Genomic DNA, 23,058 nt, shown 5'->3' with positions numbered 1-23,058 from the left:
TTGTTTTCATTTTGTAGCTACAAGATGCAGGGTACTAAAACATTTAAAAGTAGAAAATGCACCAATCGTAAACCGATTTGATTATGCACAGTGCAAGAAACTGAATATGGATCAGGTACTAGACCAGATACTAAGGATGCCTCCTGAGAGAAACCGTATCATATACCTACGCCCCATGCAGCAGGTAATGAGCTCCACTTCTTTTTGGTGATGACATATTGCACTCATCCTTTTTTTAGTCTTCAGCCTGTTTAAAATTGGCTTTTATTCATTTGCTGAATCCACAATAATGTTTCTTTGGATTCTCCAGTTTTTTAACCAACCTAGACTCTTGCAGTTTTCCGCATCAGTGCTTCTCTAATAGATCGTTGTGGGGCTTTTAGCAAGTTATATGATGAAGAGAGTTGTTTTTCAACAAGTTTTTATACTTATTAAAAGTTGCCTGTGATAAAGAGCAGACTCTGGTTTCAGACTTCCTGGTTCCAGTTCTGGTTCACTGATCTGTAGCAGATTGCTTGACTTCTATGCTTTAGTTTCTTCATCTCTAAAATTAGAAGAATAAAAACCTGCAGTTACTGTGATGGTTAAATTAATACGTGTTAAGTGCTGGCACAGTACCTGGCATATACCAAGCAATCAAATGATAGTTGCTGTTACTACCATTATCATTATTAAGAGTAAACATTTTATAGTATCCATATGAGATGATGGCTGTTAGCTGAACCTTTTGTATTAAAATTTCACAATATTTATATTAATAAATCATCATGCTGTATACCTTAAATGTATACAGTGATGTGTGTCAGTAAAACTGAGGGGAAAAAGAGTAGCATTACATGTAAAACTGCTTGATGTCAAAAGAAAGTTTAAAGGAAATATTAACCTTGAAACAATCAGTATTTGCAGTCAGTGTTTGAACCTGGCCTGAAAAGAGTCATTTCAGTACACAGATTGCTTGTTGAGCATTTATAATTTGCTGGGGCTGAAAAATACACAGGTCATCATCCTTCCCTTGAGAAATTTGCCTTTCCACAAAGGAGGTAGACGTGTATGTCATTAAGATGACAAAGTGGGATTTCTTAAGTATAATATGGATGCAGTGTGAACAAAGGCTACAAGGAAGCAAGGAAATGTGTTCTGTCTTTAGGAATGGACAGTAGTTCAGTTAGAATGAGGTGTATGGTTCTACACTCACAGTTCTATCGTATATTGTCTTTAAACCTATAAAGGACATACTCAGAAGTGAATTGCTGGGATCAGTTACCTAAATCCAGATTCTCTGGTTTAATATGAGATGTAAATTGTTGAGCTTGCTAAACAGATGAATTTGCTCAGCCTTCTTCCTAGCATGGCAAGTTGTGTTCAGGGCAGAATGTGACTATTTGATTTTCAAATCAGCCAAAGATTCAAAAACTGAGGTCCCAAGGAAAGATTGTTCAAGCCCGAGGAGATAGATTACTAAGGCATTCTCTTCCTTGGTTCCAAATCCTCTCTGGTATTTTCCACAGGTGGACACACTAACATTGGAGCAGAAGCTATTTAGTGGTCCCTACCCCTATCATATCTGCATTATCCATGAATTCAGTAACCCTCCCAATGTCCGGAACAAGGTGCGCATTCGCAGCTGGATGGACACGATAGCAAACATTAACCAGTAAGTAATCTGCAGCCCTGACAGCCTTCTGTATCATTCCGTGGAGCAAGGACACCCAGAAACAATTCCTAATTGTTTTTTTTTTTTTTAACTTTTTTTTTTTATTGGAGGCTAATTATTTTACAATGTTATATTGGTTGGTTTAGCCATACATTGACATGAATCCGCCCCGGGTGTAACGATTTCACCTAGACTTTTCAGGCACTGACACACATGAAATATGTGAAAAAAAATGAGGGAAATAAGACTTAAAACTAAAATGCATACATGTATATTTGTAACTTTTTATTTTCAAACTTAAAAGTCACAAGAACAGGCTGTACATATACCTTTACTTTCATGCCTTTAGCCTACAGCATGTTTGGTTGGTTTTGGTGGTTTAGTCGCTAAGTCATGTCCGACTCTTGCCTGCCAGGCTCCTCTGTCTATGGGATTCTCCAGGCAAGAATACTGGAGTGGGTTGCCATTTCCTTCTCCAGGGGATCTTCTGACCCAGGTATTGAACCCAGGTCTCCTGCATTGTAGGCAGACTCTTTAACGACTGAGCTACAAGGGAAGCCCCATAGCATGCTTAAAGATCTTAAAAAACTCTGTTTTTTTTTTTAAAACAAGTATTTACTTTTGCCTCCACTAGGCTTTGTCGTTGTGCATGGGCTTTTCTGTAGTTGCTGTGAGCAAGGGCTGCTCTTCATTGTGGTGCACAGACTTCTTATTAGGGTGGCTTATATCGGCTCCAATAGTTGGGGCCCACCGGCTTAGTTGCCTCATGGTATGTGGAATCTTCTTGGAACAGGGATTGAACCTGTGTCTTCTGCATTAGCAGGCGGATTCTTAACCACTGGACTGCCAACCCACTCCAGTATTCTTGCCTGGAAAATCCTATAGACAGAGGAGCCTGGTGGGTCCATGGGGTCGCAAACAGACACAACTTATCAACTTAGCATGGACCACCAGGGAAGTCCAAAACTGCGATGTTTTATATCATCAGAATATATGCATCAATCTTTATGCATTTGTTATTTTAATATTTTGTTTGAGATCTTCATTAGAATTTAGGCAAGACACATTTTGATAGTTCCTTTCTAACATATATCCCAACATTTTTTTCAGTTTTATAATTTTTTAATTTTTTCTTGTTGCCTCCAGAGAGCTCATTAAGTATGAATTCTTCCCTGAAGCCACACGAAGTGAAGATGACTTAAAGAAGTACCCTAAGTATCCCTGGGGTAGAGAAATCTATACTTTAGAAGGTGAGCATTTATTTGTAAATGGTTGGAAAGCTAAATAGCTGTTAGCTAACTAGATGAAGAGATATGTCTTAGGGAAGATAGGAGTAGGAGCCTTATGGTTTGTCAAAATAATGGGAATATTAAATATCTGCAGGCAGCAGGGATGAGATAACTGATGCTCTCCCTGTGTGTGTCTTTGCCATCTCTGAAATAACCAACAGTATTGAAACAGAAAGTAAAAGAAATTAAAACTTGATACAGCTTGAGTTGCAGTGACTTGAGGGAACCTGTGTCAGCCTCTTTGTGTATGAACACATACACACACACATAAAGGGAGAGAAACCGAGGCTTAATGAAAGCCAAGGATGATCACAGTCACATGACCAGGTATAGCAGAGCTAGGATTGGAATCCATAGTTCTGGTGCTGCTTTGGAAATGGCTGCAGCATTTGGCCCTATCGTTACTTCCCCACCAGTAGCACTGTTGATCTGTCTTCTTTTAGGTGTTGTGGATGGAGCGCCGTATTCCATGATTTCAGACTTCCCTTGGTTGAGATCACTACGGGCAGCAGAACCTAACAGCTTTGCCAGATACGATTTTGAGGATGATGAAGAAAGTAATTATGACCTGACTTGATTTTTATTCTCTAGTTTGACCATTAGATCCTGAGTATTTTGTTTGAGTTACAAGCAGTGCAGCTTTTAATCACTTCCCATATAAATGTTTTTGCTTTTTATTATTGTTTGGTTCTCCCATTGCTCACAAAACAGAACAGCTCTAAATGTGTACAGTAGAGAATTATTGACTTATCTAGGGATATGTAGGAAGGAGCCCTTCAGACAGATTTTCCTGCCTAGTTTTTTTTTATTATTATTACCTAAATGTTGATGATCTTGTTACTCTTTTATTAAAGAATTGGTCAATTATATTGTTTCAAAATTGTTCACTTATGCTAATTATTCTGCTAATTATGAGCTGCTGCTTGTTGGGTAGCTTGTGGGAACTTAACAGTTTAGGTGTAGATTTTAGGAGGAAATAGATTTCATAAACTAAATGTACATATATATGCCTTACGTCGCTGGTGCATTTTCTCCTGGGGCCTTTAATCATACACGCTCTTTTTGGCACCAAACGTAGTATTATAACCACACTGATGGGAACCCATTCCATGAGCTAAACATACATCAGGACACTGCATGAGAGTATATAGGCATATCTCATGGACCAGCTTAATCAAGAGTGTTTTCCCAAATGATTTTGATAATCTTGTTTCCCCTTTTCTTTCTACTTTCCAAGGCACCATCTATGCTCCTCGAAGGAAAGGGCAGCTGTCTGCAGACATCTGTATGGAAACAATAGGGGAGGAAATTTCAGAGATGCGTCAGATGAAGAAGGGTGTGTTTCAGCGAGTAGTGGCGATCTTTATCCACTATTGTGACGTCAATGGAGAGCCTGTTGAGGATGACTACATTTAACCGGCCCTTGTCTTTCTAGCTGTCCTGGGAGTGCTGCTGGGGCCGTCCAGCTGCCAACGAGCCCCACAGAGACTTGGGGTCTTGCAGTTGGGAGCCCTGGGCTCATTTTGGTGTATAGAAAATGTATCAGGAACATTGAAGTTGTATACAAAGATTTGTACATAGAGGAGATATACAAAGATACTTCCTAAGTACCAGCTTTATATCATATGTTTATACAATTTAATTTAAAAGTTCATTTTAATGAAGGCAGGTAATTGGAAAGAGTTCATTTTGTTCATTTTTCCAGACTTAGTTCATAAAGTATCACTTTTTGGCTGAGCATCCATTTACTGTGTTCTTAATAATCACTGTCATCCCCTTAAATCTGTGCCTTTTTCTTCTCGAGCGAAGCTGTTTGAGTAAATCTGTTGAAGAGTCTTTTTGTCTTGTGCTCTTTTGTGTTTATTAAAACTCCAGCTAAACCTTATAGTCAGAGGCGGCTATATGTTTCTGTACAAAGTTGTGGTTCTTTTTTCTCTTGGTATCATAGTTGCTGTATTTCTTAAAATGAAGTTAAAAAGACTCATGAGTTTGAGGGGGAAAATGGAAAAGTTTCCAAAGCATTTCTAGTTATTTATTTCCATATTCAGTTGTGTATATGCTTTATCTTGAATATAAAAATAAAAGTTTATTAAAAATTTTTTTCTTGCCTTGGAACTGAATCGCTCATTTTATTTATTTATTTTTTAAATTTAAGATTATTGTATTTCCTTACAAGAGGAACGTTTTAACAAATTTTACACGTGTCAATCAACCCTTGTTCAAAATTGGGCACACATCAAATCTAGCATTATGGGAGTTTTATTTGGAAGTGAACTTTTAACTACTAATACAAATGCCAAGAGATACTACACAAAACATCCACAGGAATTTTTTTCATCTTTTTTTTTAATTGTTCACAAACATTTCCTACATAATCCAACATACAACAGAGAAATGGTACATCATTTTATTTCAATTTGCATACAATGGAAAAACAAGAATATATATATATTTTACAAAGTTTAACTAATAGACACTACCAAGCTGACAGTTTAAGTCTATATGTGAGAAATTATCTAATAAAAAGTAATCAGAATTTATTTAGCATCAGTCACTTCCATAACCAAGTATTATTCTGATTGATAAAACTTGTCATTAAGCTTCTGGTATAAACTTATACCACTATTCCATCGGTTGTGTTGCTCCCCACCTTGGTTCTTCAGAATTACGAACAGAAAATCGTTGCAAAGTAGGGGCAAGCATTTGCAAAAACAAACAAAAATCCCCAGCTTATTATAAGCATGAATGTGCGGTGCGGTGGAATTTCCTCCCAAGCAATGGACTTCAAATCATTAAGAATCACCAGAACTGAGTATTGTCAAGGTATTTTGCCTAAGAAGAGATGCCATTTATTTACATCCAACAGAGGACTGAAAATTAGTGTTCCATTTGGGGGTAGGTTGGAGGGAACTCAGCCATTTGAAAAATGACCATCTTAAAAAAAATGACCACCAAAAATAGGTTCACTAAATTTATTTTAAAAATCATAAAACGTTTCTTACAAAAGAGCATTACATTCTGCACACTGCTCTGAATAGATGCCAGGGACATATGGACTAGTTACTTTTCCTCCCTGTCCCACCACCCCAAATGTTACAGTGACCACAAAGCAAAGTGTTCACAATAATTACATGGGGGGACTTCTTTAAACCACCAACAATGAACAAAAATTAAAATTCACTCACTCTGCTGCTGTTTCAAAATTTCAATGTTAGTTTTTGCACACCCTCCCCCACCCCTCACCCTGTTTGTAAGGAACTAAAACATTACATCTGGTGAACAGCAAAGATTTCACTACACCTCAAATGCAGAACACCTATGAAGCAGAGGAATGTTGGCTTTTTAAACAGAAGCAGATAAAAATAAAAAAAGATGCAGGACTCCTTCAGTTCTTCACTAGTCTTAGAAAAACTTTCCAGAATACTGCTTCACACTGTTCTGCAGCAAATACCGTGCATTCTGTATCTGGTCCTGTGTTCCTGTTATGGTAATGATCCGATCTTCGGATCCTTCTAAAGGCTCATCAATTTTGATCAAAGCTCCTGACTCATGACGGATTTGTTTAATCCGCTGACCACCTTTGCCAATAATAGATCCAGCCAAATCTTTGGGAATAGTTACTTGTGTAGTAATAATAGGTCCACCAAGATCACCATATGAGCCACGACCCCCTGCATAGGAATAATCATATCCAGAGCCACCCTGTGGTTCATAAGCCATTTGCCACTCTGATGGGCTCCATGTATCTATTGCAGAGTCCCATGTTTCATCAGCACTGAAACCAACCATGCCATCATAACGGTCTCCAGGTCTTCCTCTTCTGTCATAAATCATTAGATCTCCTTCTCTAGGCGGTGGTGGTGGTGGAAGAGGAAGATTCCGAGCTCTGCTACCGCCCCGGCCACCTCGCCCGGGAGGGGGAGGAGGAGGTCCTCGACGAGGGCTCATATCATCATAATCTCTTCTGGAGGGAGGCATGGGACGCCCACCCCGACCAGGTGGCATTCTGTCAAAACCACCTCTTCCCCGCATGGGAAATCCCACAGGACGTCCACAGCGGTCTTCAAACATCATTGTAAAACCACCGTAATCATAGGTTTCATCATAAAAATTGGGATCATAAGGCTGAGCACGTCCTTTGATGGGAGACTCTGATATAAGATCAAGGATGATCTTTATGCACTCTACAACCCTATCAGGTTTTCCTCCGATAAGAATGACTCTGTCAGTAGATTGAGGACAACATTCCTGGAAAAGCTTGATTGTTGTCTGAGTGTTCTCTCGAAGTTCTTTGATTTTAGCACCTTTGACTCCAATAATTCCTCCTCCCAGACTCTGATGAATCAACAATCTCAACTCGCAAAGTCGCTTCCTTTATAGTGTTGGTAATTTAAGCATTCCACAGCATCAGATTCGAGCGGGAGCTGGCTGGTTGCAGTGGGTGATGGCAACTGCAGGCCCTCTTCCAAGGTAGGGATGATTTTCTTCAGAATTTCTCCAATCGTTTCAATATCAGCACTGATACTCAATATGCGCTCGGGGCCACTGCTGTCTGGGACTGAAACACTGGTATTGTAGTCTGTGCGGAGAGCCTTAATATTCTTGCCTCCTTTTCCAATCACTGCCCCAGCATTCTTGCTCTGAAGCAGAATGCGCAATTCAACCATCTCATCAGTGTTTCTAGATCTTTTAAAAGCTTGTTCCTCTTCCATATCTTCAGCAGGGCGTTTGCCAAATTCGCCATTGGTTTCGGTGTTGGGAAAGGTTTCCTCTGGCTGTTCAGTTTCCATTTTCTTGTATTTAAGGGACACACCAATCAGTTATTAAATATATCCTTCCAGGGCAGAACTGAAGTGTTCTGGGCGGGACCAACTGACACCCTAGTGCTGTAGTAGCCTCTCCTCAGCCTGATCCGACCTGAATCGCTCATTTTAAAGAAGAGGAGCAAATACTACACAGCAAAGGAATGTGTAGAGTTGTGTCTAAATAAGATTTTAGTGTAATCTAATTTCTGATCACTTTTTTAAAAGTTCTGTGGCTTCAGAATGTTCACCTCACACGACTCTTTGACAGAACACTGAGAGCAGCAGAATTTCCCCAGATACCTTGTCTTCAGGAGATGTCCTTTCTCAAGGAGAGAAATTTGCCTGATGCACAGCAGTGATAACTGCAGGATCACAGTGTCCAGGATTAAGGCAGTAAAAGCTGTAGAGCAACACCTGCATTTGGGTGCTGGCTTTGCCAGTTTCTAGCTGAGTAAGTGCAACAAACTACACAAACTGAGGGTCTGTGGGAAAAGTTTATAATCTCTTTCCAAATAGAATAAGTAATTACGGTCTATATGAGGTATAAGTGTCCAACCCTTTCATTTACAGGGGATTAATTGAAGCCTGGAGGGAAAACGGCTTTCCCATGGTCAGGGGCAGATTAGGGTCAAGCTGGACAAGAATTCTAGTGTCTGATTCCTACCAGGCTGCCTCTGTCTTCATCGTTAATACTTAAAGACAGACAAGGTGCTGGAAAGTATTTACTAACACTAACACTGTTAAATCAGTTTCTTAAGACTTTCACTGAATTTGCCTATTTATATTAGGAAGAATGGTGCTGCATTCAGTCATCTCTTTATTACCTTGTTTTTAACTCAGCTACCTCTATTCTAAGAGTGTATTCCACTCTCCAGGTGAGAACTGTGACCACTAAGAGGTGGGAAAAAATTACAGGACATTCTAGATATTTCAAAGTAATACAGAGCCCCCAACTCTCAGCTAAGACTCACCTAAACCTGTTTTTTTCACTGTAACTATAACGTCTGTATGTGTGTGTTAGTTTCTCGGTCGTTTCCAACTCTTTGCAACCATCTTTACTGTGGTCCACCAGGCTCCTCCGTCCATGGAATTCTCCAGGCAAGAATACTGGAGTGGGTAGCATTCTCTTCTCTAGGGGATCTTCCTGACCCAGGGATCGAACCCAGGTCTCTTACATTGTAGGCGAATTCTTTTACTGCCTGAGCCACCAGTGAAAGTTGCTCAGTCGTGTCTTGACTCCTTGCGACCCCGTGGACTATCCAGTCCATGGAATTCTCCAGGCCAGAATACTGAGTGGGTAGCCTTTCCCTTCTCCAGGGGATCTTCCAAACCCAGGAGTCGAACCCAGGGCGGGTGGATTCTTGACCAGCTGAGCCACAAGGGAAGCCCCAAGAGCTACCAGGGAAGCATAAACATAATCACCAAATCTAAGTAATGCTTTTGGCTTAGAACTCAACGTTCAGAAAACTAAGATCATGGCATCTGGTCCCATCACTTTGTGGCAAATAGATGGGGAAACAGTGGAAACAGTGACAGACTTTATTTTGGGGGGCTCAAAAATCACTGCAGATGGTGACTGAAAGCATGAAATTAAAAGATATTTGCTCCTTGGAAGAAAAGTTATGACCAACCTAGACAGCATATTAAAAAGCGAGACATTACTTTGCCAACCAGTAGTCATGTATGGATGTGAGATTTGGAGTATAAAGAATAGCTGAGTGCTGAAGAATTAATGCTTTTGAACTGTGGTGTTGGAGAAGACTCTTGAGAGTCCCTTGGACTGCAAGGAGATCCAACCAGTCCATCCTAAAGGAGATCAGTCCTGAATATTCATTGGAAGGACTGATGCTGAAGCTGAAACTCGAACACTCTGGCCACCTGACTCCTTTGAAAAGACCCTGATGCTGGGAAAGATTGAAGGCAGGAGGAGAAGGGTTTGACAGAAGATGAGATGGAGTTGGATGGCATCACCAACTCAATGGACGTGAGTGTGAGTAACCTTCGGGAGCTGGTGATGGACAGGAAGACCTGGCGTGCTACAGTCCGTGGAATCACAAAAGAGTTGGATACGACTGAGTGACTGAACTGAAGTAAAATGCTTAGATTGAAAGCCACTAGAGGGCGCTGCTCTCTAACTTCTGTTGGTTTACTGTGTCAGTGTCTCACCTGATCCACTCTTAGAACAAGCAGAAGTACAGCAGGGAGCGCTTAAATCATTAAAGGTCCCCAGACTGGAACAACTGAAAAACAAAACTTGGAAGATGCCTACCATCGAAGGCAAATTGTCTGTAGAATGAAAGACTGAATAGTGATTGCCCTAAAGCAGCTGTCAGCATACTTTTTCTGTTCAGGGCCAGAGAGTAAATATTTTAGGTTCTACTATGACAACCACTCTGCTGGCTCAGTGGTAACGAACTGGCCTGCCAATGCAGGATACCTGGGTTCAATCCCTGGGTTGGGAAGATTCCCTGGAGAAGGAAATGACAACCCACTCCAGTGTTTTGCCTGGAGAATCCCATGGACAGGATCCTGGCAGGCTACAATCCATGGGGTTGCGAAGAGTCAGACACGACTTAGCAACTGAACGACAAACAAAAATAACCACTCAGTTCTGCTGTTGTGTGAAAACAGCCATAGAGGAAACATCAAGGAATGGGCCATGGCTGTGTTACAATACAACTTTATTTTTGGAAACAAATCTGAATTTCACATAATTTTCACATGTCACAAAATATCTTGTTTTCCGACCACTTGAAAAAGTAAAAACCAGTCTTAGTTTACAGACCGGAGGATTTGGTCCCTAAGTTGTTTACGCATACCTACCTGCGATAGAGAGCCGAGTTGTCCTGTTGGTCCATTCAGTTGTGTGTGACCAGCTCTTGGTGCAGTGCCTGGCAGATATGTTAAAGACCTTAAGAAATGTTTCATGAATGGATTACTGAATTAATGTCACTTTTGGAGAATCAGGCCAGATATGTGAGTCCTAATAATCTCCAAATAATAGTTGACGCCACAGTTCTTCCAGGGGCTTCATATTGGAATCAGAAAACCCAGGCTCATATTCTGACTCCATCAGATGACTGCTGGGTGCTGTGGCTGGTCAAAACCCTTAGACTGGAGCCTCAGTTTCCTCATGTAGAAAGGACTAACACCCATGCCACACGGTAGTTGTGAAGGTCCAACGAGAGCTTTCAGTAAACTGGACAATGTGATGCAAGTGGATTCCCTTTATTGTGAAAGGGTTAGCTTTTTTTTTTAACTTAATCATACTATAACCTTCTGTTCCTTAGACCAGATCCCAGGATGATAGGAAGCAGAGATAGAACTGGTGAGGCCATTATGAGAAAGCAGTGATACCAAGAGGGCATCCCTCGTGGCTCAGTGTCTCCACCTGCCAATGCAGGAGACACAGGTTTGATTCCCTGGGTCGGAAAGATCCCCTGGAGGAGGAAGTGGTAACCTACTCCAGTATTCTTGTCTGCGAAAAACCCACGGGCAGAGGAGCCTGGCAGGCTACAGTCCATGGGGTCACAAAAGAGTTTGATGCGACTTAGCGACTAAACAATAACAATGATACAATGAAACCATTTTAAAAATGTTTTACCAAGTGCTTTCCATATATATGCCTATACCAACACTTTAAAATATGTATGATCATTAGTTTCCTACTTTATTGCTGGGGAAACTAGTGTTTAACAGGTTTAATATCTTGCTTGCAAACACACTGCTAAGAAGTGATGGAAGCAATCTGACTCTAAAGCCCATGCAACTGAGTAAAGTGGCTTAGTTCCTCAAAGGGAGGGAGGAGACCACGTGAGGCCTGTCAGAGAGTGAGCCCCATCCCCATCCTCCACCCCAGCCCAGGGAAGCTGCCCTATCAGAGTTCCTACTGCCACTTAAACTTGAAGCAATTTCTTGACCTTCATATGTTAGCACAGCCCCAGAAGAATAGAGGCTGCTGATTTTCTGATGCAGGCCTCAGACGCCGCACTCAGATGTGAGATGCAGTAAGAACATAAACAACACTGCAAACTAGACAATGTCTATCATATGAGATACACACAGCAACTCGAAAGAATGAGGAATCACATATTGATGTGACATGAAGCTATACCTCAGCCAAGGTAAGTTGCAGTTATACACTGCATCATCTTATTTATATATAACAACAAACCAAAACCATGCATTTGTATATGTACATTTTGACACATATAAATACACAGAATATGTTCTTAAATTATATAAGCCAGATAAGGAGGGCAGTAACTTCTTGGGAGGGGAGTGGAACTGAGTTGGTGTCAAGCGGTATTTTGTGGTATCTTTATTATTCGATTATTTATTATATCTTTATTATTTTATTATTATTAGATGGGGATGGCATGCATAAATACATTATCTGTATAATCCATCATTTATGTAGTCTTAAACATACAATTTGCATATTTAGAAATAAATGTTAAGCAGAGGAGGAAGAAAGCACTCAGCTAGGATGGAGTGACCTGGCATGTTTTCAGCCCCCATTTCTGCCCCATTTATGTGCTTATGCTGTGTTCTTGGGCAAATCAATTTTCGTGACAAAGTCTGCTTCCTTTTCTAGAAAATGAGTCCCTTTCCCCAAGCCGCTGGGAGAGGCTCAGATCCCGCTGGCAAAGTGCGGAGAAGCTGTAAAGGGCCTGCAGTGCTGAGCCGATGGGACAAATGGGAACCTGTATATGTAGTGTTTCAGGTTCCAACTAGAAATGTGAGGAAGTCAAACTGCCTTCCACTGGGGCCACTCCTGCTGTGGGGCCACTTCTGCTGATGGTTAGAAACAAAAGACTAATCTCTTTGGCTCACACACCTGATCCCCAAGGTCCGGTGCTGGTTATCCAGTGACTCCCAGCTGTTGAATACTGAGAAGACTATGAGACATCAATAGGGAAAGGCCTTTCCTTCTGATTAACCTTCAGTCTGAATCCCTGCAATGTTTAAAGATGGAAATTGAGGCTCAGAAAGTGAAAGGGAGCAGAAGACACAGCAAGTGTGTGGCAGAGTTTCACTCTGCCTCTCCAGGTCCCAGGCCTACCTGCCAGGGACATTCTCAGGCAGCATAAGGACAGGGGCCAGCCTCGGCTTGTTCACGGCTCTCTCCTGGAACAGGGTTCAACATGGGGATGTGGAGTCAGTCAGTCCCAATAAGGAACTGTGTCGCACGCATGTGGGGCCATGGGGTTTAGAGTCAGATTGACTGCCAGCATTCCCATTCCAAATCCACAGTTCCCCTGATGTTACCTTGGACTAGTCACCAGATCTCTCAGGGGAGGTGCGTTCATCTGGAAAGCAGGGCAAAACCTGGTACTTATCTTGTAAGGATTTTATGAGGGTAATAGATGATCCATGTAAAGCACTTACCACAGTGCCTAGCAGAAAGGAGCTCATCAGATGTTCCTTCTCTTATTATTGATACATTATTATTATTATCATTTTATTATTACCTAAGACACAAAGGTCCGTCTAGTCAAGGCTATGGTTTTTCCTGTGGTCATGTATGGATGTGAGAGTTGGACTGTGAAGAAAGCTGATCACCAAAGAACTGATGCTTTTGAACTGTGGTGCTGGAGAAGACTCTTGAGAGTCCCTTGGACTGCAAGGAGATCCAGCCAGTCCATTCTAAAGGAGATCAATCCTGGGTGTTCATTGGAGGGACTGATGCTAAAACTGAAACTCCAATCCTTTGGCCACCTCATGCGACGAGTTGACTCACCGGAAAAGACTCTGATGCTGGGAAAGGTTGGGGGCAGGAGGAGAAGGGGACGACAGAGAATGAGATGGCTGGATGGCATCACCGACTCTGTGGACATGAGTTTGAGTGAACTCCGGGAGTTGGTGATGGACAGGAAGGCCTGGTGTGCTGTGATTCATGGGATCGCGGAGAGTCGGACACGACTGAGCGACTGAACTGAACTGAAGACATGTTCTGGGGTGAGCTGAAAAAGAAATAGAAAGACGAAACCTAATCTGAACCTAGTATAACAGTAGTTAAAAATATAAGCAGTTTCACTTCCCTTCTGTGTTGCCAAAATGTAGGACTGCAGCTTGTCATGAAACCACATTAACTCAAAGTTTGGAAGTTCCTCTCGGGTAAGTCCCCTTTCAACTCTTCTTAGCTTAAAGACACCTCGTGGGAGGCAGGTGCCCTAACTGCTCTCTGATACTCACTGTTTGCCTTTCAAACTAGGAAGCAGAGAGCAGGCTCTATTAAAGCTTAATAACCTTGTTTTGTTTCCATTTATTTCTCTCTATGGCTGCTTTCTATTTATGGCAATACTGATTTTCTATTTGGGGTACTGATAGAATGTTTCTTTCTAAAATAAATCTATGTGAGTAAAAACTTGAATTGACTTAAATAAAAATATTAAATAAATAACAGTACAGGCAGGACACATGTTTGGTAAAAATCCTAGGTGACACATGTTAGAACACTCAACAATCCTACCAGCTCAGAGATTTTCTCCATTTTGTAAATGAGATAAGTGAGGAAAGTGCTAGTTAAGGAAGGCCCAAAGTGACACAGTGTCTCAAACTCGAGCCTTCAAATCCATCCCTGATCTGTTTACATTCAAATCAAATATTCAGCCTCAGTTTTCTAGATTGGATGGAGAAGAGATTACACATTATGGCTAGAAGAGGTAAGTGCATTAGTCCTTTTTTCCCCCGGTTTAGACCAATTATTACAGTAAGGACTTTAACCAGAGTCATACAGAAAAAGAGAAAAAGCAGTATTGATCTCTCACCAAAGAGAGATAGAAGACCAAAGAGAAAAACAGACAGCACAGCACCAAGAAGACATTATTTTCTTACTTGAAGACAATAACAAAGGAATTTAGTTATAGCCACTCCCCAGCAGCCCACCCCCCTTTCCCTCCCTCATCCTCCCCCATGCCCACCCCCCAACCCCCAGCTAGACAGCAGTTTGCTAGAGCACAGAGCAAGTTAGCAGCATGAAGAGGAAATGACGAGATGAAAGGTGAAGTCTCAGAAAGGATTCTTCTGCAGACACATACTGGAGTGTTCACTGAAGTTGACATTTTATCATTTTTGCGTCCTAGCTGCTGATCATGCGCTGGACGGGCAGTGTCAGGGCTTCTATCTGGACAGCCCTGTGGGCTGGAGAGTCAAGGGGTAGAGCAGCACAGGTGAACCCCCTTTATCCCGGGCATGGGGCAGTCCGGCTGTCAAGGCCAATCTGGCAGATGTGGCTGCGGTCGTGTGCCCTCCTCCCTGGGAGCACCCCTTCAGGATGTTGCAGGCTTTCTGGAAAAGGATGACCTCAGAGAAGACAGCAAAATACCTCCTTCCTTGAAAAGCTCCAGGTTTTCTCCTTCTGACTCTTCCACACACATGCCATATTACCTAGATTCCCAGAAGCCAGAGATTTAAGTAATGCCATGCCACCAGCTGTCCAGATAGAGCAAGTCTGCTTCTGTTTTGTGAGGCTCCAATGTGAGCACTTGATGCATAACCCACATCAGCCCAGCCCTCCTCCAAAGAGACAGCAAAAGGTGCTTGTGAGACTCTCTGCAAAAGGGATCATCTTCCTGACAACGGCAAGGGCTCCTGTTCCTGTGATTGCTGTTCTTTCCCTGACTCAGGGTGCATGTGACCTCTATAGACACCACTCATGGGCTGGCCCACATAAGCATATCCAGAGAGTCCAGAAGATACGGACCTGTGACATGGTAGGGTCTCATTTTCCCATCTATGTTGTAATCCTTGGATCCCTGATGTGTTCAAGTTGCCACTTAATATGGGAGACTACCACTGAGAAATAATATTTTGCATAAGCAGATATGCTTGCTACGCTCCTGGGAAAAGAAACATTTCACAGGGAAGAAATCCTACTGTATTTGTGTAAGCATGTATCACATATGTATTATATAGTAGAAACCATTTACTTTGGGAGGCATTAAAGTGTACCAGCTGCCTCAAAGCTAGGATCGTCTCAGTCTTTCCCTAAGAAGTCCTTTATCCTTTGAGGAGAACAAAGGCCACATTTAGATAGCATGTGGAAAAGTCTGGACCCCCAAATTCACTTATCTCGGCCTTTTCCATGAAAAAGTGAAAATAAAGGAAATGCAATTCTGAGGAGGCATATTAACCCTCAGCACAGGGAGGTTCCCATCAACAGGGTGACCGTTCAGCCGCGTTTATGTGAGATTGAAAAGTTTCCTAGAATGTGGGGCTTTGGGTGCCAAAACCAGGGCACAGTTCACCCAGGTTTTATGTTGAGTCTGACCATCCTCCCCAAATCTAGGGACTGATGGGTTCTTCCCTCATGGATGAAATGGGTGATAAGGAGGCAACTGTGGCTTCTGGGATCACTTAGGAAGGAAAGTGGGGACAACAGACCAAGTAAAAGGGCAAGGAGAACTGGTGAGGTTAGAAACTTCTGGCACTTCTTTATCTTGTAGTTCACATTCTATACACTCCCAACTACCCACCACGTTGCCCCTTCCCTAGGCTTCCCCATAAGGACCGACAGTGAACACTCTCAGTAGGGTTTTTATCAGCAATCAAAAGAGAGGCAACTGAAAAACCATAGAGTCTCCAGCTGAGGAGATAATTCACCCCAACATAAAGTCATTTGATGTTGGCTTTGACATCAGGGAAGCATCTCCTTAGGAGCTTGGAGGAAATTGAAATACCTAAAAAGATGAAGAAAAATGGTAGCCCAGAAACTTCACGGGAAGGAGGCCAATGAAGTTTCCCAAGAAAGTAAGCCCCTAAAAGGGGCTTATAGGAGCAACTGAGTTTCCCTCCAAAAATCTGAATTGTAGGACAATTCTCAGTCAACATTCTTGGTAAAGGTGTAAGTCCTTTTCCCCCTGTCATGGAAGGGAAGTGAATCAAGATTTATTTTGAATGACCTCACAGCAAGTCTGCCAATGTGAAAATATCTTTAAACACACACACATACATATATACACACATCAGACCAGCTATAAAGAGTCCTTTTGATAATGCATCCAAACCAAAACCTAAGCAGAGTTTCCAAAGTCTATCCCCAAGGAAGAAAAAAAAAAAAAAAAAGAAAAATGTTCATGTCTATGAACCAAAAAACACTGATGCTTCACTTAAGAAAATTCAGTGCTTCTGGACAGACATCTTGGCACTGACATCAACGTAATTTCTTTGTGAGAGCCTTGATTAATTCACCCACCAATGCACATCCAGAAGAAGATGGCCAGAATGGAGAGGAAATTGGAGTTGCTGAGTTCAGAGAGAAGACTTTAAAAGGTGGGTAGGTGGCAGATCATGGTCTTCCAATATTTAAGAGCTCTCAGTGGAAGAATGGGCCAATTGCTTGGTCCCAGATGCAAACTAGAGCGAGACATATTTGTGTCCCAACAAAGGAAAGAGCTTCCTTATAACGAAATCTTCTCCACAATAGAAGGAGCTGTGTTAGGAGGGAGTGAGCTCCTGTCTCTGGAGGTATACAAGCGGAGACTGACCAGCCTCCAGGATGCAATGGAGGACGCCACTTCTGTGTTGGCTGGGAGCCTGCATCTGACGGCACCTGAAGCTTCTTCTCAGCTCTGAGGTCCTCCACGCTCTGCCCTTGGGTCCCGTCCAACCCTGTCATCCACGCTCCTTCCCTGGGCCCTTGGCCCCACAGCCCCATGCCTCACAGGTGGTGATGAGGGTCAGGAGAGATGCCAGGATGTCCTGTTCATGCAGACGTGAATGGGAATGAATGGCTTAGCTGTGAGCCATGTCCTCAGTCAGAAGCATGATTCCAGGGATTCTGGGTCATTGTGTATGGGCAGTTTCTCGAGCTCCTGGTGTCCACTGTGCAGAACTGTGTACCTAAGGAGGAAGGAAAGAAAGCTTAAGAATCTGACAGACACTCTTCAAGTGCACCAAAGACAGCACACCCATCACTCCTGACGTCCTTTCCCTGCACGCTTCTGAGGGCTCGGCAAGGTGGGGCTGGCGAGGGCTGGCACTTCAGCATTGGGAAGCCCGAAGTACAGCATCTGAACTACTGCTCCTTTTAACTGAAGTCCCAGAGGAAAGGACAGGTCCAGGGTTATACAGAGTGAGGGGTAGAACTGGCATTGGTACTCAGATTTACTTCCCTGCAACAAAACCTGGAGTTCTTGTGTTACTCATCAAAATGGACCCTATGTACCACTTCAAGCAGTGTCTATTATAAATATCTTAGCAGGGATGGTTCTGGGTTCAGCAATATCCAAGTTCTGAACTGAGATTCATAAACCACTCAGAGCCTGAAAGACAATGTAGCTGTACTTGTTAGTTGGATTTCTTCAGGTGACATTTGGGACAGTAACTCAATTAGATGGATCCAACAGCAAGCTGACTCTAAGCATCAGAGTGAACTTTACTATTTGACAAGTGTTTATTATTTTTCTGCAGGATCATACACTTGCACTCAATATGTTAATTGCATTTAAATCAGTCTCAGTCACAAGTGGGTCTTGTCATCAGTAATCCAGTTTTCAGCATCTGGCAGTGATTCTTTTGGCATTTCTACAGTTTGGAAGGGCTATTACCTCTCATTCTCACAGTCAGTGTCAAGCCCATTCAGTAAAATAAACACATACAAGTTACTTGGCATCATATGTTGACAACCAACTTGTTGGTGGTTTCTCAAGAATTATACTGATGCCTTCCTTTGAATTATATTAATTTATTGTTGACTTGTGTTGACTGGTTGGTATATAGCAGGTACTGTACTAAACTCTCTCCACTCAATATAATCTGCATGACAACCCCATGAAATAAGATTATGTCTATTCATAATGTTCATTTAAGCCAAATTACACATAGCCTCAGTGACTTGCCCAAAGGAGTACAGGTAACATGTGAAGATACAACCTATCAGACCTGGTCTATTTGGTGCCAACACCCACGTGCTTAACTGGTTCACACACAAGCCATGGACCAGTTATAAATTTACAACAGTGAGTCTCAACAGAAACAATTTGGAGGCACTTGTGCCTGTCATGGCAGGGGTGAGGCTAATGGTATCTAGTGGGTAGAGATCAAGAATGCTGCTAAATATTGTTCAGTACACAGCACAGACTCCCACAACAAAGAATTAACTGGCCCAAAATGTCCATGGTGCCCTGATCTAGAATAAAATGTCCCCCTAGCTGGACCGAAGCAGGTGTCAGCTGAGAACACAAGATGAAGGGCATGGGTCTGCTCAGGGACAGAACTGTCCCTGCAGATGGTGCTAACAGAGAGGCGAGCAGCAGAGCTAGGACCTGAAGAACCACAAGCACCTGCTAGGTGAGTCTGAGGAGAAAAACGAAGTGGAAGGAGTTATAGGAAGGGGTGGACCACACAGTCTCCATGCGGGTGGCCGGGACAGGTCCCAGTGAGATACGTGAGTAAAGGCTTCGGGGTGGTCAGCGTTCCAGCGATAGAGTCATATCAGCCTCAGCACCACTCTTCTAAGCTTGGCTTTGTGGTTCTGCAAATCAAATGCTGGCTTGTGAGCTGGCTCCTCTCAGACTCCTCCAGCAGAGGGCTGGAAGCCTGGATGGAAGAGAAAAGCCTTGCTCCTCCTGCGAGCTTCCTACCTACTCCTGCTTCTCGTGAGCATCACTCCACCCACGCTTCCTCAGCAGCGGCGCTGCCTTGCAGCAGCAGCAGAAAGTCTCGTTTACAGTCTTTCCAACTCTTACATAACCAGCTTCATAACAGCCCCTCAGAGACAGCACCTCCTTTTCCTCAGAGGTCCAAGTTTCTGCTCTGTGGGATCTCTCTAAGTTTCTAGGGTGGTTTTTTTTTTTTTTTTTTGGTTACTCCTTTTGTTCTCTCAGCCCTAGAGGGAGCAATTGCTTCTTACAGCTGCTACCTCCATATATTAAAATATTGCTTTAATAGCTGGTGTGGTTTCTGCCTTCTGACTAGATTCTATGAAATATAATGAAGAATGGAGACAGGTGCATACCAGGGAGAACATTCCAGGTAGAAAGGATAGCAGGTGCAAAGGTCCTGAGGCTAGATTCTGTCTGGAAGGTCTGAAGAAAAGCAAGGATGCTGGGCTCCAAGGCAGAAAGAGTGAGGGGAAGAGTGGAAGGAGTTGAGAGTTGAGGTCAGTGAGGTAGCTGGGGCCAGAGTGGAGGCGCAAGGGCCATGGCTTGCAGATTCCTGTCAGGCTTTGGCGTTTACTACATGTGAGAGGTTTGAGCAGCACCCTGACATAATCTGGATGACTTCTTAGCTGGCTCCCTTTGGTTGCTCTATGGAGAGTAGATGTGATGGAGTTGACATGAGCACAGGGATTCAGAGGTTACAGCAATAATCTGAGTGAGAGAGTAGTTTGCTATTATACTTAATTCTACCAGAAGATCTAGCTTTTACAACTGTTCTCAGACTCTGTCAAGTGTGCTGGTGTTTCCCTGGCCTTGTCTCACCAACTAGAGGCTGTGTTGCGCCACATAGTGATAAAAACTGTGATTTGAGTTAGCAGACCTTTTCCCCAAACCAGTCTCTACCACTTACCAGCTTTGTGATATTTAGCAAGTTATTCAGTGCCACTATGCCTCATTTTCCTCCAGCGTGACAGAGTGACAGAGACACCTCACAGTCCTGGTGTACAGACCAAATTACATCACGCACGAAAAGCAGGAGCACAGAGTCTGACACAAAACAGAATCTCAAAACACTGAAGATAAAATTATTCTATTCACTTCTTTCCCTCAATACCTCATTTAGATGTGAGTATATAATAATGACAATAATTATATATGCACAGCATATATAATTCTAGGCTTAAAAATATTTTCCTCCTTTATTTCCGTTACAGGCAAAACTTAAAAGAACGCAAGATATTGAAGGCTCCCAGATCTTGTTCTTTCTCCCTTATCAGAAACAAAAGCTCTCATTTGGCAAGCATGGGCACCAAAGCTGCACTAATTGATCTTCCCACCCACGACTTCATAAGTAGCTTTTCAGGCCAGGCAAGGTAGGCAATGAGACCAACATTATATGGGGAAAAAAGTGAAACGTGGTGCATCCGAGTGGGTAATGAGCATTGTGGTAGGTGAGTGGCAGAGCCTGAGCAGGACCACAGTCAGATGCCCACCTGTTTGCTCAAATTCACGTCCATTGAGTCGGCGATGCTATCTCACCATCTCGTCCTTTGTCGACCCCTTCTCCTCCTGCCTTCAATCTTTCCCAGCTTCAGGGTCTTTTTCAACGAGTTGGCTCTTCGCATCAGGTGGCCAAAGTATTGGAGCTTCAGCATCAGTCCTTCCAATGATTATTCAGGGTTGATTTCCTTTAGGACTGACTGGTTTGATCTCCCTGCTATCCAAGGGACCCTCAAGAATCTTCTCCAGCACTGCAGTTTGAAAGCATCAATTCTTTGGCACTCAGCCTTCTTTATCATCTAACTCTCACATGTATACATGACAACTGGAAAAATCATAGCTTTCACTATTCAGACCTTTGCTGGCAAAGTGATGTCTCTGCTTTATAAAACACTGTCTAGGTTTGTCATAGCTTTCCTTCCAAGGAGTAAGCGTCTTTTAATTTTGTGGCTGCAGTCATCATCCACAGTGGCTTTGGAACCCAAGCAGCAACTATACTTGGACATATTTTACAGATGAGAAAGATAAGACTCAGAGAAGTCAAGCAATTTATTTAAGGCCACAGTGTCCATGACACCCGCACTCTTAACCTCAAAACACATTCCCAAACCTTTGCCCTTTTCATGGCCAATAAGCCATGCTCACTGGCAATCAATCAAGTCCACATGAAGAGGGTGTGCTGGTTGAGAAATCTTTTCATATTTATATAAAAAGATATGCTGCCATGGAATCAGGCACACCTCCACAGCAGCCTTTAACATGTCTCTCCTGAGTATCTGTTTCTCGTGTGCTAATGAGTGAGCTGTTTAGGAATAGCAAGTGGATGCTCCAGAGTTCAGTGGAAAGGCAGAAGCTCCCATTACACATGGGCATGTTTCCTGTTACAACATTTGGATGGTCCTGTCACCATCTGGGTGATACACCCAGAAAGGAGAGGCCAGTCTGAGATTTCCTCAGAAGGACTCTAGCAGAGGGCGGTGTGTGTTACATGGTTGTCTGACCTGCAGAGGTTTCTCCAAATCTCATGAGACCTATTTTTAATTTGGTATTTTCACTCTGATAGTAAATAAGTAACCTGAGCGGATGTGGGATGATATGGTAAGCTGTTTTATGAACTCCTACTGCCTTGTGAGTTCAGGTCCGCCTGATGTGGTGACAGTGACTGACTTTGGGCAGCATTTCTCTAACTAGGGAGCATGAAAGCACATGATATTGCAAAACAGCTCTCAGATCCTGGCTCTACCATTTACTAGATGTGTTACCTGATCAAGTAGCTTAGTTCTTAGCTTTGTTGTGATAAAATCAACATCTGTAAAGACCTTTGCAAAAGACTGGACATGTAATGGGTACAGAAATCTTCACTGGTAGGGAGACCGAGGTGCAAAAAATGTGACACTCCCAGGGTCAGAGAAGTAGTTATGTATGAGGCAGTTAGGAATATAGGCTTTTGAGTCAGAATGCCTAAGTTTAATCCTACCTCTAGCACTGATTAGCTCTGTGATTTACTCAAAATGTTCTGAGTTGCTGTGGGCATTCAGTGAAATAACACACATAAAATGCTTATTAGAACAGTGCCAGTCAGCTAGTTAGCTCTCCATAAGTATTTATGAGAACTGTTGCTATTTGATGATAAAAGTAAGACCTGAACCCAGTACTTGATGGCTGATTTGCAGAAATCCATTCTTTAATAATTAATCAAATATTTGTTCACTTAGTCATTGATCATAGGGCTGAAGGAAACCTTCAAGATGAATTTACAGATAAAGAAACAGCCCCAGAGAGAGGTTGTCCTGAGTAACAAAAGCCTCCGGCTCAGTTTGGTGCAAGATCTGTTTGATGTAAGAGCTGCAACCTTGCAGCTGAGTTACGGAGAGCGGACCCCAGATGTGTGAGTGTACCTGGACAGCTCTGAGTCCAGAGCAAAAAACCCAACTGCTGTCTCCCAAGCAACAGGAAGTCAGGAGGCAGCTCCCTTCAAGCTGGATTGCTTTCCCTCTCTGCATTAATTTACTCAAACATGACTGAAGCCACATTAGGTTTGGTAATTACCTGAGTCTACAATTCATTCACTGAGCAATTAGCATCGCACTTAGAACAGCCTGGATGCAGTAATTAGTCGCATGATAACAGCCCCCTCTGCCTGCCCAACCTAGTATTATAAGGAAATGATTAGACTTTATTACACATGCGGCTCTCCCCCTCAT

General features: G+C 42.7%; 2 protein-coding genes and 1 pseudogene across 10 annotated transcripts in view; 1 reads left to right on the top strand and 2 right to left on the bottom strand.

Moving 5' to 3' along the window:
• FBXO38 (F-box protein 38) overlaps positions 1 to 6,378 on the top strand; it is a 65,364-nt gene extending 58,986 nt beyond the window's left edge. For all 8 annotated transcript variants that reach the window (XM_055428723.2, XM_055428721.2, XM_055428726.2 and 5 more), the window contains 5 exons: positions 18 to 184; positions 1,509 to 1,654; positions 2,801 to 2,904; positions 3,387 to 3,500; positions 4,181 to 6,378. In XM_055428723.2, coding sequence (XP_055284698.2) covers positions 18 to 184; positions 1,509 to 1,654; positions 2,801 to 2,904; positions 3,387 to 3,500; positions 4,181 to 4,359 — 710 coding nt within the window. In that variant the 3' untranslated portion in view covers positions 4,360 to 6,378. The remainder of the gene's footprint in view (positions 1 to 17; positions 185 to 1,508; positions 1,655 to 2,800; positions 2,905 to 3,386; positions 3,501 to 4,180) is intronic.
• On the bottom strand, positions 6,263 to 7,849 carry LOC129558002 (heterogeneous nuclear ribonucleoprotein K pseudogene; annotated as a pseudogene).
• An 8,960-nt stretch (positions 7,850 to 16,809) lies between these two features.
• HTR4 (5-hydroxytryptamine receptor 4) overlaps positions 16,810 to 23,058 on the bottom strand; it is a 202,444-nt gene continuing 196,195 nt past the window's right edge. For both annotated transcript variants that reach the window (XM_055430905.2, XM_055430908.2), the window contains one exon: positions 16,810 to 17,594. In XM_055430905.2, the coding sequence (XP_055286880.2) occupies positions 17,510 to 17,594 (85 nt within the window). In that variant the 3' untranslated portion in view covers positions 16,810 to 17,509. The remainder of the gene's footprint in view (positions 17,595 to 23,058) is intronic.

The sequence above is a fragment of the Moschus berezovskii genome, chromosome 8, assembly GCF_049115385.1.
Source record: "Moschus berezovskii isolate FMDL1 chromosome 8, NW_MosBer_1.0, whole genome shotgun sequence".
Lineage (NCBI taxonomy): Eukaryota > Metazoa > Chordata > Mammalia > Artiodactyla > Moschidae > Moschus > Moschus berezovskii.
Note: the sequence above shows the minus strand (reverse complement) of the source record. Positions and strands in the feature narration are given on the sequence as shown.